Source organism: Ciconia boyciana, chromosome 1 (genome assembly GCF_034638445.1).
Source record: "Ciconia boyciana chromosome 1, ASM3463844v1, whole genome shotgun sequence".
NCBI lineage: Eukaryota > Metazoa > Chordata > Aves > Ciconiiformes > Ciconiidae > Ciconia > Ciconia boyciana.
The window spans coordinates 102147735-102164649 of record NC_132934.1 but is presented as its reverse complement, the minus strand read 5'-3'; the positions used below and the strand labels follow the sequence as shown (position 1 = coordinate 102164649).

General features: G+C 36.9%; 1 protein-coding gene across 5 annotated transcripts in view; it reads left to right on the top strand.

The window, feature by feature from the left end:
• Positions 1-16103, top strand: part of DCAF6 (DDB1 and CUL4 associated factor 6) — a 90615-nt gene extending 74512 nt beyond the window's left edge. For all 5 annotated transcript variants that reach the window (XM_072885451.1, XM_072885443.1, XM_072885434.1 and 2 more), the window contains 5 exons: positions 4605-4743; positions 9596-9752; positions 11305-11393; positions 13931-14036; positions 15662-16103. In XM_072885451.1, the coding sequence (XP_072741552.1) occupies positions 4605-4743; positions 9596-9752; positions 11305-11393; positions 13931-14036; positions 15662-15726 (556 nt within the window). In that variant the 3' untranslated portion in view covers positions 15727-16103. The remainder of the gene's footprint in view (positions 1-4604; positions 4744-9595; positions 9753-11304; positions 11394-13930; positions 14037-15661) is intronic.
• The last annotated feature ends 812 nt before the right edge of the window (positions 16104-16915 follow it).

The window sequence follows — 16915 nt, the reverse complement described above, 5'->3', positions numbered from 1 at the left end:
AAGGCATCAGAAAAATAGGTTCTAAATTAATGGTTATAAGCCTTGGGTTCCCTGCAGTTGTTTTGGATAGGGAAAATAGTTCAAATGAGAAGATAGCAACAAGAGGGGAAAAAAAAATCTTAACTTGAAAGAGCAGAAGAGAAGGAACCAGGTACTTAGCAAAAAGAGACAGTGTTTGTCTGTGTGTAAGTAAATTTGGGAACTTAAGAAGTGACAAAAATCCTTAATACTGGAGGAATCAATAGTGAGCTCAATACAGAGCTGAGACAAGAGGGATGGAAAAAGGAAGCGAGTACACATGAGCTTTACAGCCAGCTGCTGCAGCCTAGCTCATGAGGCGATCAGTCTGCGATAATGGTGTTTGGAAGAAGCAGGGTTATCTAGGGTACCAGATTAATTTTATGGCAGCCACTACATCGGACCTCTAGTGGAACAAAGTTTGTAGCAGAATTCCTGTAGATTGTTTACAGATTCAGTTGATGGGTAATTGTTCAGTTCTCCCTCTTTTGAAAAACTTATCTTTGATTTTGACTGTCTCTCTTCTAACTAGTAGATGAGCATAGTTGTTTTAAAACATGCAGGGCTAGTTAGCCAGAAATTGTTGAGCAACACAGATTGGAAACTGAGGTCTGCAGCTCTCTCAAAAAAAAAAAAATTTTTAAAGAGCAATATGTGACATACTGTGCTTTAACAAACACACTAGTAATTTAATAGTGCAAATTGCATAGATTTTTGTTAAAAAACCCCTTATTACACTTCAGAATTTCTAAACATACAGAAAATGCCCTATGTGACAATTTTTTTTTTTTTTTTTTTTAAGGCTTAACTTACATGTTTACATCTTTTCCATTTCTCTCTATGTATAATACATAGCTGTGGATCAGTCTGCATCCAAGGGTTTTTGTGGTTTTGGGTTTTGGTTTTTTCTTTTGAACCTATGTCTAATTGAAAGAATATAATGGCTTCACTTCTAATCCCTATTCCACTCAGCTAGGGCTTAATTTAAATGGGCTTTTGACAATTAATGTTTACAACAATTGACTCTGAAGACTTCCAGCCTGGCTGATCATAAGGAGAAAAGTTGTGCTCTGGTTCATGTCTATATTCTTACTTTCGGAAGTAATATTTAAAAATTATCTTTCCACAAGGCACACTCCATTGAAGTAATGAAAGTACCATACATTATCTTGGGTTCAATCTTACTAAGACTACACACACGAACTTCATTGTAAGATACTGCACTAAGGTACCACAAAATTTGGCAAAATGCACTTAAAAAGGCTTTATACCTGCAGACCAGACTGTAGTACTGAATTATTCTGAAGTCAGAGCACTACCTGCAGTATAAGGGCTTAACTAAAATAAAGTTCAGTTTCACTGGCTTTACAAGACCTAACATTTTCTGTACCATAAAATTAATAACATTAATTATATCTAACATTTCTCAGGCATCTTCATTATTTGATGCTTGAATGTGAGTACATAATACAACTGTATCAATTGATGGAGTTGCCTGAGTAGTGCTGACACAATGTGCATAAATTTCATTATCTGACACTTTGTGCTTGGAAGAGTACACAGTTTGGAAGGGAAGCAGCAGCTCACAGTCAGGCTTAGCTTAGGCTGAACTTCAGAACAGGACTAAATTGCACAGCTTGCTTCTGTATCTGCTGATGCTCCAAGTGATTAGGCTACTAAGTTTATGTTGGCACAGACAGGAATCGGTTATCACAAATACAAATGAAAATTAAAACCCCACGAAAACAAATACGTTGGATTTTTTAAATTGTCTTTTGCGTGACTTAAAAAATGTATAGAAAATCTCTAGTTATGGAAAAGTAATACCTCTCAGAGAGAATCCTTTTTCCTGTAGTGTTCTTTGTTCTGAAAGGTCATTAGATTGGGCTCATATTTATCTTATCTGGAGAAGACTTGCCTCTGCCAGATTCCTGCTTTTAGCAATATGTTACTAGAGTGCCCAATAACAGTATCACATTTATAGCCATGTGTGCTTGGCTGCATTCTCCCTGTTGAAGGTAATCATCGACTTTACAAGGTAACTAAATATCAATCCATTCATGCCTTTTAAAATAAGACCCCAAATCAGGATTTCAAATTCAGAGCTGAATTTAGTTGAAAGACAGTTTTTACCAAAAGCTTCTGTGCTTCTGCTTTTATTTAAAAATGCATGATTCTGCTGAATAGTCTTGAGGATTTTTCATAATGTCTGCATTCAAGCCTAGGGGAATTTAGATAAGGAGATGAATTTTTCTAGAGATGCAAAGATGAAAAATTATGCAAGAAACTACTTTGTGTTACCAATTAGTTACTTTAATACCATCTTCTCATCCCAAGACTTGTTACTGCTATCTGCAGTTACTGCAAGTAACCCTTCTGAAAGAGCTAGACAAGTCTACTGCTTTGTCAATGCTACTGATGTTTAACGTAGCTTTTTCACTGAACATCTTTTATTAATTAATTAATGTGGATAAATACACCGGAAACACAAATAGCAATCATAGTAGGTGATAGGTGTAAGGCTAGCAGGTGTGCTTCTGAAACCAAAAGGGTCTTCCTGTGCTGAAGAGCTGTGTGTGCTGTTTCCAAAGCTGTGTGATCACTGATGGGGTTGGTAGCAGAGCAGTTGTTACTACATTATTTTACTTTTACTTTCTCACACAAAACCCATCTTTTTTAAAAACAAGTACAAAAACAAATATGTACAAATAATTGTTTAAAGTTTCTGTAAGTGTTTTATGTAGCCTATCATATATGTGCTATCCTTCTTTTCCTTCACATAGAAGTAAACTGGTGAGGAGAATAATTCTGTGATCTTTAAAGCACAGTAGATGAAGAACATGGGCTTCTTTTTTTTCCTTCATTGTATGAAGACTTTGTGAAGAACCCTCTTCTTAAATCTGTTGAAGGTTAAAGTTGAGACTCCATATATTAGAAGGACTAACTAACAAATACAGTATATTTATTTAGTGTAGTATAAGAAAGAGGAACTAGAAAATTGCCTAGATATGACATTTTGAGGGGATAGAAAACTTTCACAAAGGAGTAGTAGTAGTCTATTTTTTCTGGGATTGTTTGGTAGACAAACTTCTAACAAATTAATTATAATAGTCCACTGTTAAGTGGATCTGTTGGTTAGTGCTTACAAATCTCTTCTAGTTTCTATAAAAATAAGTATTAAAATATCTTTTAAAAGCTTAACTGTATTAGATGATTTGTCTTAGTATGACAGTTTGTGGTTTGTTTGGGTGGGGGTGTTTTGTTTTGTGTTGATTTTGTTTTGGTTTTGGTTTTTTTGGGGGGTGGGGTTTTTTTGTTTTTTGGTTTTTTTTAATCTGTATTAATGACTCATTACTTGCATTCATTTTCCTTCTTTGCCTAGCTGTAGGATAACACTTACTTTATCTTAATTTTTTTGGTCCAGCATTCTCCTATGACAAAAATGAAACAAAAATCTAAGCAGACCACTGGCTGAGAGAATTAGTTATGAGATAGATCTGGTGGGGTTTTTTCTGGAAAAGAGGACTTGTTGCAAGAGTCTCCAGGATCAGTGACTAAAACACCATACCACATTACTTGTGGACCAATTCAGGTTACTAGCTTTCTGGTAGCAGTGTACTGAGGTTGCAAATATATTCAGCTCTGGCTCAGTTTACTTTTCAGGATCATATAAACTCCTGTAATAGTTTGACTCCTTGCATTCTGCTAAAATCTGTACTTGCTTCTTCTTGAGAGTGACTTTCCCCTTGGACTGTGTTCAGGACCTCAGTTTAATAGCAATCCTGACATGGAATAAAAGAAGAAAAAGAGTTAGGTGCAGGTGTTGGGAAGTGATAGTTTGGTTATAGGTGGAATTATGGGGATCTGCAAACTTAAGAGTTAAACACGAAAAATTTGGCACCAGGGTCTTTTCACAGATTAATCAAAAAGTAGATTCCTGGGAAACATTCACAAAACAAAATGTATAATTTAGCTAATTTTTCTCTGTTATTCTAGGAAATCTTCAGGTGTATCCCTTACTTCTAACGTATGGGATAGTTGCTACGATAATTGATCTCAAATCATCTCTTGCCTTAGTAGGAACTTTTTTAAAGCTGTATAAATCTTGATTCTTGTCATACAGAAATAGTGAAGAGAAATACATTGGATGAAATTTTGGGGAAAACCCAAATCAAACTGGAAGGCGCACTAGATCCCTAATAACTTTTAAATTTTAAAACCTTCTGTTTTGGCATAGATTTTTTCACTTCAGAATTTTGCTACCTCATTATGGGTGGAGGATATCCCTAGCACTGAATAATAAAAGAGCATGTGAATTTTGCCAACAGCTGAAGTTTGTTCTTCAGAGAGGGAATAAAATGTTGCATCACTTGACATTCCACTGTCTTGCATGCTATTCTTGTTCTAAGCCAGGATGGAAGAAATTAAAGTCTGTAATTTTACATTTGGGATAATGTTGATGTCTGTTCCAAACTTATGGAGAGTGTGTTTGAGTGCCTAATTATTATTTTATAGTCCTTTTTGATAGCCCATTTCAGTGTTTAGAGATGGACTTCAGTAGTGTTCTCTTTGTCTGCAATTTATAGACGATCTGCTGTTGCCCGCATTCAGGAGCTGTTCAGAAGGAGGAAAGAAAGAAAAGAAATGGAAGAACTGGAAACGTTGAATATTAGACGTCCTTTAATAAAGATGGTTTATAAAGGTCATCGGAACTCCCGAACAATGGTACAAACTCTTTGTCTGTTCTGGGAACTGTAGAGATTTTATGGACTGAATCAGTGTAGCTGCTACATTGATATGCTTGCCAAAAAGGATATTGTAATGTATTGTAAGCACTTTTTCTTGTATTTTCAGTTGGAAGCCATATAATTTGCTCTAAATTAAAATAAAAATTAGCATGACTCATGTGTCACCATGTTAGGCATTTAAGTTTTCTTGAGTTTAAGACTCTCTCCTCTTAACTTTCTTTGAAATCTTGGGTATTTTTCTTAACAATTTTTTCATTTTGCCTGTCAGCTTAAGTGATACAAAATGTGCCTACCTTTAAAATTATGATTAAATCCTCGCTTTCCCTTCCAGGCTCTTTAAAGGTAAAGATTAAATAATAATTTTGAACAGCTTGGAAGGGAAAGTGAGGATTAAATCATTATTTTGAAGAGCTTTGACATCTCTGATTTCAAAAAAAGGAAATAGTGGTAGTTATTAAATCATAATCTAACTACTAGATACTCTGTCTTTTTCATACAAAATACTGTATTTTAAGAAATATGCACTTACTGTGTTTGTGAAGCAGTGGTGCATGAGAAACAAACGCTGTTTTCCTTGCTATTTCTTTTTTTGCTTTTTACAGTATTTTGAAGCTGTGAAGTTCTGAGCACTAGGTGGTATTTTGTAGGAGTAGGTGTATTATTTTGCAGATGATCTGAGGAGTAGTCCCTCTACCTCCAAAAGCAATTTTCTAGAGTTTGTGTGAATGAATTTGATTACACTGGAGGAAAATGCTTCAGTAAATGCACATTTCAGTCTACATAAGCAACAAGGCTTAGAATAAATTCTGATTAATGAGTTTTGCACTGTATTTCAGAAATTAATTTTAATTGCTCAAAACCCCTTTAGTTTAAAAGTCATAGCATCCAGCACTTTGTAGTTAAGCGATATTAAAACTAAGCTTGCCTAAGTGGTCTTAATTCAGTCTCCATCTGCGTATGTCTTATTATACAGATTATTTAAAGGATTTTGTTGTTTGCTTTCTTTGGGATGTATGTTGGTGTTTTTGCTTTTGTTTCACATGAGCACCTATGACAAGGAATGCACACAATGGAAGATGATGTAATTTTTCCTCTTGGTTTCTATGGTAGCCAACTTCATTTTAATTATTTTTTTTGATCGATACCCTCTTTCCTGCAAGGCGAGGGCTGATGGTATTTCTCCTTTAAATTTGTAAAGGAGACAGCTTAGAGAGGTCTTGTTTCCTACACACCTGAGCAGCCCAGGAATAAAATTGTCTTGTCAATTACATGAACGTGAACTATTTTAATACATATATCTATACAGATATATAAGGAGAGTGAATTAAGGTTATGTAGGCAAACTGAATAACTCTGGTACTTCCTTACTTTTGAGAACTTAATTTGGCGATCTTACAATTTTTTTAATAAGCATACTTTAAGCATGATTCTTATGTTGTCAGAAAGCAAAAGATAAGTAGCATTATACTGGTGTTTTCTTGCACCATTGGCAGGGTTGGAACATTTTTAGGTCCAGCACACAGATCCCTGCCATGTAACCACTCGAATGATGTCGTTCGGTGTTACTGTTTTTTCATGAAACAGACCTGAAAGTATGGCAGCAGGGGGTGACATGGTAGTGGAATGATGTGGGGTGGGATATCTTGTTTCTCTCCAGCTCTTGGAGGAAAAAAACACTCTTGTGAGCCCAAAATCCCTTTCTTTTTCTTCAAAATTTGTCTTTTGTTAGTTCTGTCTCTCCTGTCTCTTCCTCACTATTTTTCCCTCCAGTCCTAGTCTTACCTCTTTTCACATATATGCCATTCTTCCTCTATTCCACTCTCCCCAAGTCTTGAGTCCCCCTTTTAAAATACTGGCTTTAAAGAAACTTTTCTTGAATAGAGCATCTGTGCATACCTAATAAATGGGATAAGTTGTGTATGCATTCAGTAGAATTGAGTGTGTGTATGAGTTTGAAAACAAAATTTTTAAATGTGAATTTCAAATCTGTTAATTTATGTGGTGCTAAAATTAGGTTTTATGAATATTAGAAATGTAAAATCAGCAGTTATGTAAGAGAATACAAAGGAAGCAGGAAGAAGTTGTAATTGAGAATTAAAATATAAAGTTATTTATTATTGGAGATAATTTAGATGTACTTCTAACAGGATAGTAAAAAATACATATTAAGAGGACCTATAAGACAAAAGCTGCCAAAAGATGAATATATTGGAGAAACATCTTTCACTACAGAATCCAGGAATGCAGTTTCTCTGGCTTATTTTTAGACATCAGGATGACTTTATTGCACTGACTGCAGTCATTGGTACATATTCTATAGGAAAAGATCTAGCAAGCATGAAATTTAAAACTGGACATACTCATACTGGAAATAAAGTACATATTTTTAACAGCCATAAGGGTTCAGCTTACTAATATGATTTTTTTATCACGGTGATTTTTAAATCAAGATAGCTGGGGCAAAGCACAGAGCAAGACAATGTCTCTGTCCTTTTCTCCAGTGCATTTTCTGAGAAAACCATGCTAAAAGATAGATAAGGATGCAGGCACTGTCCTCTTTAGAGCTTTATTATGATGCGTTACTTGGAAAATAATTCCATAGTAGGATTCTGTGCAAATGGCCTCAAATTTAAAATTCTGTCCCTTATGCTGGACATACTCTTACATACCAAAAATTAGGAAATTATTTTATGTGAAACTTCAAACATTGGACATCATCTGTGTGAACTCTGAAAGCTGCTGCATAGGAAACTTCTGTTTACATAGGTATCTCTTTTGCCCAGTGTATGTCAAGTTAAAGAGTTTGTAAGAGGTACTGGTAACTGTTTAAAGTGTAATCTTGTGTGTAGGATTACGTTTTTAACTTCCAGACTCTTTTCTCCAGCACAAACATGGGACTGTTGTGGAGCTTTCAGCTCACATCTTGTGATTGAGTTTTGACTGTTCTTGAAGCAATGTCCCTCCTCCGTCTGCCACGCCATCTAACCTCTCACCCTATAGATGATGTAGGACAGCAACGGAGAGAGATACTGCTGCCTAGCCTGTTCCTATTTTTAAAAGTTTAACAATAGTTATTTTGATGTCTTACTCTGAGTAAAATCAGAAGTGATTTCTGAAGAAGATTCTAATCATTAGTGAAGGAAGTGACCCATTCTTGTCTGCTCAGACTAATTGTTTGGCTTCGTTTGGGTTACATCTTTTTAGGAAGAGAGGGCAAGAGAGACCTTGGCATGGAAAGATTATTCTACACTTAACAAACCTAATAGTTGCTTCTTGAAAAAAATATTCTAGGGTGGCTTTTTTTGGCTCAGAAATTGAATAAGCCACATTCTTTCAGGCTGTAATCATCAGGGTTTCTTGAATGTAACAGGTGTAGAATAATATCAACATTATATTTCAAGGAAATGGATATCTGATACCACTGCCACTTTTTCCTGGCCTGCAATTTCTCTGTCATTTACATGATCATTTTCATTGTAATACTACTCTGTTTCATAGGACAGACTGCTTCAGCTGCCTTCAGTTCCAAAACTGATGAGATTGCAGATCTGTGAAACACTCAAGGAGTCTGGGTTTTCCCGCTGAATCAGTAAATACACAATTAATAAATAATACAGCATTTACTATACAAGTAGTTATTTATAAATAATGTTTAAGAAATAAATAGTATAGTCTAATATAAGTAGTAAATATATGAATCCATGCAAAAATATAACTAATATGTATAAATGATTATCAGATAATACATTATTCTTATAATCCCATGACATTACCACGTTTTGGAGAGAGGGATGGGAACAAAGAGGAGAAAAAAATGCAGATTTATCTACTCGCTTGTCTCCCGAAGACTTTTTCAAGTCAAGTACAGGTCAAGCCAGCTATCTTGTTATTGACTGTAGCTACTATTTTCCTTAATTCTTAGAGTCAGGGACAAGACAGTCTAGTCATTTTGAGGGGAGAGATGGTCACTTCATTAGAAAAGTGTTCTCGGCATTGTTAGCAAATGTGTATCCAGAACAATGATGCTGATGAGCCGTGGATATTTATGGAGCTTAAGGCATTTAAATACCTCCTGAATTATAGCACTTCACACAAGGAAAGGGAAATAGATGATGTAATAAACCATTATATAGTATACTAGCCTAAAGCATGAGCATACTGTTCCCTAAAACCCCCCTCTTCCTTTCACCCGGGGGATGTTGTTCCTCTCTTCATCGCATGGAGAGAAGGAGCAGAGGCTGTGCGTTGATGGCAGGGGAAGAAAGGCAGAATGTGACAGGAAGCCTTTGCCGTCTCTGCTGAGACGGTCCCCCTGCTCCAAAGGAAGCCTTCCGTCAGCCTCCCGGAGCGCTGTCAGAGCTTCCTGGAGAAGGTGCGAGAAGCGAACAGCCCAAGTGCACGCTGTCTGCATCCCTTCACTGACTGTGAGGCACTGCCACAAACTATACAGCTGCGGTGAGAGGTGGCCGGTTTTCTGGAAGCCTTCTCAAGGACCTTGGGTCTTTCTGCAATACCCTTCAGTCACTTTGGAAAGTGGCAAATCTGCTGTCACCTTATTTATTTCCAAACTGCTCAGTCTGCCCCAACTCCTCTCCCTTTTTCTGTTAGCAGCCACTTGGCTCTGGAGATCTTTAACCCTCTGAATTTTCTTTTTTTGAGAATTTTTCTTTAATTTTGTTTCTTAAATTTAAATTCTTCAAATTTTCTTGTTTCTGCACTTGCAGAGTTCTTACTTCAGAGGCAGTGTTATTGCAGAAATGGGAGTATACTCTTTCATGTGCTTTCCAAGCTAGTCTTATAAAGTAATTGTCAAATTTTTTTTACTGCAGATAAAGGAAGCCAATTTTTGGGGATCTAACTTTGTCATGAGTGGTTCAGACTGTGGCCATATTTTTATATGGGATCGACATACTGCTGAACATCTCATGCTGCTGGAAGCTGATAATCATGTGGTGAACTGTCTTCAGCCTCATCCATTTGACCCAAGTAAGATGATCATTTTTCACAGTCTGCATGTTGAGATTATCTGTAGTAAAGCATTTTAAAGCTCAGTCTTGAATTCTTTGCTCAATAGATCATTGTAATGATTAATGAACTATTGTTCACTTTTTCCCATGTAAATTAGAGAATACTGCTTTTAATTTTGTCTTTTACTAATGACCTTTGGCCCTTAAACCCCTCCTTACTCAATAATGTCTTGGAATGAAACCGTTACTGACATAGTATTTATAGAAAGTTAAGATGTAATAAGAAGAATCTCCATTTCTTGCTCCCCTCAATACATTAAATGTTTTCCGTGACACTAATGAGGGAAATATGGGGTCACTGAAATGCCAGCAACACTTTGGGAGTTGATATTGGAATCTGGTCTCTACTTGGCTCTGTTCAATAAATTGAGTGAAGTGGGTGTCTCAGTCTCACTGGCTTTGTGAGATCAGAAGGATGAATATAATCCACAGAAATTCTAATAATTTGTATTTATGGGAAAATATTTATAGAAAAGATGGACCAAAGTAGTAGAAGGAATCATATGTCATCTGACATGTAGATGGAAAATCTGAACCATTCTGCAGCTTCTGACACAGCCAAAGAAAGTATTCGTGTTATTTCTTTTTTCATAGCTTACATGGCTGTAGAGTAACAGTCAGCTGTAAATAAATAAGCAAATAAAGTTACAATAATACCAGAAGAAACTGGGGGTTTTTGGACAGTTTGTGGAAACATGGAATACTGCCCTACATTGGATAAGCCTCAAACTTTTCAATCCTTAATTGAAATTGTGTTCCTATACATGTCTGGAGTGTGTGGCTAGGTTGGACACTTCCTTTGGAAGCACCTTTCAAAATGCCCTGTAGCTTTACTGATTTCTTGATGGAGTGCGACTGTCTCCCTGTCACACACTGAAAATGTAATGAAGAGGTCATCCTACTTGTAGGACAGTTAATCTTGTACAGATCTTTCTATAGAATTTTTATTCCCATAGTGGTTTTGTGCAACCATCTAGAGAATGTTCTGCAACTTTGTTTTCCATATTTTAGCAAGTGTTTATAAGAACACCCATTGCTTCTTTATATTTAATATCAAATAAATTTACGTGAAATACACTGAAATTATCAAATGTCAAAATATGTTTGAAATTATCTTGCTTCTGTTTTTGTATCTGGGTCTACAAATCCTAAGGCTTTGTTATTAATGCATATACTTATCAGGGCATCAGCAGAAATATATTAGTAGTGGCTGGGTTTGTTCTTACTTTCTGCTCCTATCTTATGTATATCCTGGTGCTTTTTTTTAATTTAAAAAAGGAGGCTCTTGATGTTTGCATGTGTTTTCTTCATATATATATATTCAAAAATGTACAATCTATAGCTCAAATCTCATATGGAGACTTAGTAATTACATAGCTCTATGTTCAGCAGGGGAACTGACATTTGCAAGTAAATGCTTCAAGTGAAGTATTTTTCTTCAGCTCCAGTTAAGTGCAGAAAATACTGGTAAAGACATAACACACTCAGTTTAGAATTACTATTACTTCTAGTTCTGGCCTCTTCGGGTATCGATTATGATATAAAAATTTGGTCGCCATTGGAAGAATCCAAGATTTTTAACAGAAAACTTGCAGATGAGGTAAGAACCTTTCCTCCTTTTTCACAGTAATGTTACATCTTCCAATTCTATAAAAGCCTTTGGTGTAAATTACTCATATGGAATTAACAGAGTTATTTAATGTTCAACAAATGAGCTACAAATAAAAACCTGCCCTTTATAATAGCTAACTTCCGTATCATTGGCAGCACGCAGAGGCACTTTGTATTTCATTAACTCTCCTAGAAATTATATGATATGATATGGTATTATGTACATGAAAGAAGTTGGAAAAATTATGAACAGTCAGCTATAAAAGGAAAACTGGCAGGAATTAGAAATGAAGGTAGTGGTTGTCCTTAAATAAATTAACAGAAGGAAATAAAATCATATACAGAAGAACAGGGAGTGCAAAAATCAATCCTATGAAATACTCTGTGGCATAAAAGGGAGTTAAGGTTAAGATTGCATATTGGGAACTTCATGGAATAAAGCAAACATTGCAAGCCCAATCAGTTATAAAAGTCTGTATGAAAAGTTATGTAACACATTGTTTTCATACCCCCAAAGCAATAACAATGTACCTAGCAACTGGCCTATGATCATATAGTTGACTGCTGAATAATCATATTTTAGTGATTTACATAAAACTGTATTAAAACATTAGATGTTTTTCTGTAAGTAATGTATTAGGGCAAATTTGGTTGTGGGGTGGTTTGGGGGTTTTTTGTGCAAACTCTTGGACAGCAGGGATATAGTAGCCCAGGGTTTTTTTAGTTATTATTTCTCTGTATTAGTGCTACATATATTTAAAACAAACAAACCCACAACCCTTAGCCACCCCCCTCCCCATTCCCCTGAAAAAAACCCAAACCATCCACTTGTGATTTTTGAACCTTTCCCATTATTTTAGCAGAAGTAACACTGGGTGAAGTGACACTTCTGTGTATATTGTATGATAATTTTAATCTATGATGTGTTTTGGAGCCTTCAGGGTTTAGAAATATGGCTAAATAGAAATGTGTGTTAAAAGTAATTATGGTACTGATACTTTTGTCACCTAAGTTTAATTAATAACAAAGTATTTAGAGATTTAATTATTTTTTTCTTTAATAAAAAAATGTAGAACTTACAGAAAATTTGACTGCAGTATGGTTTGTAATTTTACATGTTTCTTTAATTTAATCCTCATACTGAAATACCTATGTAGAGGACAGGACAGGTTTATAGCAATCAAATAGTTTTCACCATGTTAAGTTTGGCTAGAGTAAGTGTCCAAGAGACCTGAACTGAATTTTTCCATGGAAGGGAAGGTCTAGGGAGGAAGCACTGTGTTTGGGGAAAGCTCAGTATAGATATAGAACTGTATTTACAATTAAGAGAAGCCATGACCTTGGTGAACAGGGAAAGACAGCGGGGATGGGAACAAATCTCTGAATAGAGAAAAAGCATCAGAAGCAGGCTGTCAAAAGGGTGTTACTAATGATGCACTGGAGAAATAGGAGGTGAAAGAGGAAAAAAGTGGCAGCCTGCTGTCTTCTCAGTTTGCTTCATTTAGGGAGTGATGAGCTGTGCAAAGTTCCTGGTAAACAGATGAGAATGGCAGAAGAGAGGTGCTTTGATTTGGCTAGGAGAAGGCCACCGCAGACATTTGCAAGAACATGTTCCTCACAAGAGGAACAGGCTTGAGGAGGAGTCTCGGGGAGAAAGAGGCATGCATTATTTTCCTGCCTTACAGCAGCTGATCTGGGAGGAAGGACTGAATAATGGTCAGAGCTTGTCTCCACCTAAAGAAATTTTTATGCTTAGTGATAATGAAAGATCATAGTCTGAAAGCTGAGAGACAAGCTAAGGTGTGGGATTAGAACTTAACATCAAAGCAAGACGGATGGCAAGGAACTACCACAAGGAAGGAAGGAGGCAAAAGAGCTAAAAATATTCATTAGTGATTTTTTTTTTCCCTTAAAACTAAGACAGTAGGAGCTGGCTCTTTCAAGTCATTTAGAGGCAAGCTATAGATCTGTTTAGAAAGAATTATGGAGCTGAAGAATGTTCCTGAACTGGGATAGAGTAATTGCTTGTGTTCCTTGGATTTTCTCCAAAACTTTCAAGCAGCATGAAGGTAGGAGTTTAGGGTAACCTCATCTCTTTTCCTTCCCACATTCTTGGCCAGCGCTGGTGCTAGCACTTTGTTCTCTACAACAGTTGCCATCTGTAACAGTACTTTCTCTCATCATTCCTCCTTACTTCGTGCAAGATCTCATTTCCAAAAGTTTTTCCCAGTTGCTCATCTTAATATCTACCATGCATGTGGACAACGGAATGATGATCTTACTATAGAATATTGTTTAGATAGCCAATTATATATCTGTAGGCAGAGTCCACTGTCTGACACTTCTTACCACGTGCAACTGGTATAACTGTATTCAATAGTAATTACTAAAATATTGCTTCCTTATTGTAATTTTGGACTCTGTAAATGCCTTTTGCATAGGAACTTTGTATCTACAAACCAATATTGATGTAGTACAATTTAATGTTTATTTTTGATGCTGTTTTTTCCCCTTCCCTGCCTCCAGGTTATAACACGTAATGAATTAATGCTGGAAGAGACCAGAAACACTATTACAGTTCCAGCTTCTTTTATGTTACGAATGTTGGCTTCGTTGAATCATATAAGAGCAGGTGAGAGTCTTCTGAAGAGCTTGTCCACTACATTGGTCTATGAAATAGCAGATGGACTGGGGAACCATCAAGACCTTCAGCTGTCTGTGGCTACACTTGGGGTTGGTGAGAAGATTAAGGGTTGTTCAAGGGTCTCTTAACAGAAGTGCTTAGGAATTGCTTCTTTAGTGTGAGACTTGCAACATTTTTGCAGCTGTTATTTTTTACCTCAAAACAAAGAGCAAGAAAAGAGCAAAATATATTTTTAGATGTTACCATACTATCCATCCTGAAATAGTTTATTCGTAAGGTACTAATTAGATGTTGAAAAATACTCTCTTTTCTAAGGAATGATCTTTAAGGTGAGTGCTGTGTGATGGGAAAGCTGTTGGGGATGACTGGAATGAGTTGTAAGATAAACTGACTATCGTCGTGGGCTTGGAATTGTCTGGGGACGAAGGAGGGTATGAAGATACAGGAATGTGAGAGATATTAAGGAGGCCACTGGCAGCTGTTCCTGGGGCGGCAAGTACTAGGATGTCCCTTCAGCAAAGGAGCAGTTCCCTAGGGGCTGAAACTGGTGATATGAGGGGTTGCATGGAGAATTGTGGGGAACTGGTGTTCCTGGATGTTAGTGCTGAAGAAGCTGACTGCAGTGGGTTGATACTGAAGATGTAGGACAATGGAGAGGCATCATACTGGGTAGGAAGTAAGGAGACAAAGTTTTGGGAGGCTGGTATGACGTATGGGGTGGAAACCCAACAGAACTGTAGATGAGGGTGAAAGTGACTGTAGATACTGAATATAGGGACTCCGGCACTGGCTGAGCAGAGCAGTGGGCTTATAGTGATGAGGAAGGAGGGAAGCTCTGCTTGGCAGCAGCTGCTGCTCCTTTTTTACCTCTCGCTGATCTGTGAGAATGAGAGGGCCAGGAGGATGCCCCTGTATCCAGCCCAGTGGTGTGTGTCACCACTGCTGTAAATGAATATATTAGTTTGGGGTTTTTCTTCATTTTTTATGATTTCTTTGGAGTAAAATACTCAAAGAACTGCCCAGCACTTGATTTACAACAGTTTCAGCAAAAATCTGCGTTATGGCTGGGTGGAGTATTTCTTACTCTGACCGTGCATGGTGTTTGAGTGATATGTCTGGAGCCAATCATGTTCCCTCACACATTTCTGTATTTGCCTTCCTCTAAACATTTACATCAGAAGGTGGTACTTCTGATGTATACAGTGACAGATAGTGATTCCCCAGTTTTCTGGAGTATACAAATTTCTAACTGCAGCTATTCTAGTTTTAGCTCCCCAGTGTTTCAATGCCTTGTATTCACCATCTCTTTTTAATATTATGTTTGCCTTCATCTTTCCTGTGCTGACAGCCAGTCAGCAACTACAAGGTTTCTCCTCTTCTATACAAATTTCACTTTTATGCCTGCAGATCCTTTAGGACTTCTCTCCTGTTCTCCTTTCTTGTGCTAACGTTTCTACACAATCTCTGCTGTCAGTCCATACCGGCTTTCTTCTGCTGTATAACTCACAGCCACTGTGTGTTGTGTAATAGCCCAGGGAGATAGTACGCTATAAATATTTACCAAACCCTGAAAACTTTAGAGGTTCTCTTTACTAAATCTCTGTGTCTTGCAGATCGGTTGGAAGGTGACAGATCAGAAGGATCTGGTCAGGAAAATGAAAACGAAGATGAAGAGTAACCGGCAGTTGTGTGCAAGCACCTAGACGTTAATGGAATTTGTATAAGACATTAATTATATTTTTCCTTACAGAGCTTTAGTGCAATTCTAAGGTATTGCTTTTGGATAACCTAACCTTTTGTTTTTGAATGACTGTGTGCATGACTTGGGGAGAGTGTGCAAGTAAAATAAGCAAAAATGTTTTTAAAATGTTTTGCCATGTATGAGGGGTGCTAGAAGATGCAAAGTGCAATATTTTCCTTAACCTGCAAATGTGGGAGCTTGGATCAATGTTTTAAAGTAACTTTCATTATAGTAAAAACGTTGGTTCAAATAAATTTCTATACCTGCTGTTTGCATGTTTGTTGCTTTCTAATTAAAAGATTTGGTTGTTTTAAGTAGTTTCGTGTTTTTTCTTTGTGCAACCATTGATTTTTCACCTTGTAACTATAACCCCATTACTGCCTTCACTTGCATTCTTTCTTCCAATGTTTGTGAAGTGACAAATACAATTATTTCTTACAGTGAGCACTGGGATTCTCTGTGACTTTGACCCCATGCCTCTTGGTTCTTGCATTTCCATGGGCGTAACCCACACATACATATGCAAAATTATCTCTCCATCAGTCTCACTATAGTGCCACTTCACATTCTCCATGCTTGAATCTGTAGTGCTGCTGAAATAGCTGTTTCACTAATAGATCCATGAGTATGCATTCTTTGCAACAACAGCAGATAAATCTTAATTTCCATTGGATATAGAATAGAGAAAATGTAGTGCAAAGGAACATGAATTTGAAAATTCCTGTGCGTTACTTCCTAGGAGTAATTATTTGGGAAGGAGGGCAGTTCAGCCTGTGTAACAGGCTCTACCCTTCCTCCATACATTTTTGGATGGCAATAGGGAAGAAGAAGTGAAGGAAGGAAAGCGGAGCAGGAAAAAGAGTGGCTTTGCTCAGTGGCTGTTCTTGCCAAGGATGGCAGACGCTGAGAGGCTCCATCGGGAATTACAGAGTGCCGGGAAGAATTCTAAACCAGGTGGAAAAGAGTACTGGAGGCTTCATTACCCTGTTATCATTAAAATATACATTCATCACACAGTCTTCACAAACTTTGCTTACATCAACAAAAAGAATTCCCCACACCAAATGAAAAATAACATTATCAGAACATTCTGATACCTTGATTCACAATGCAGGCCGGCTGAAAG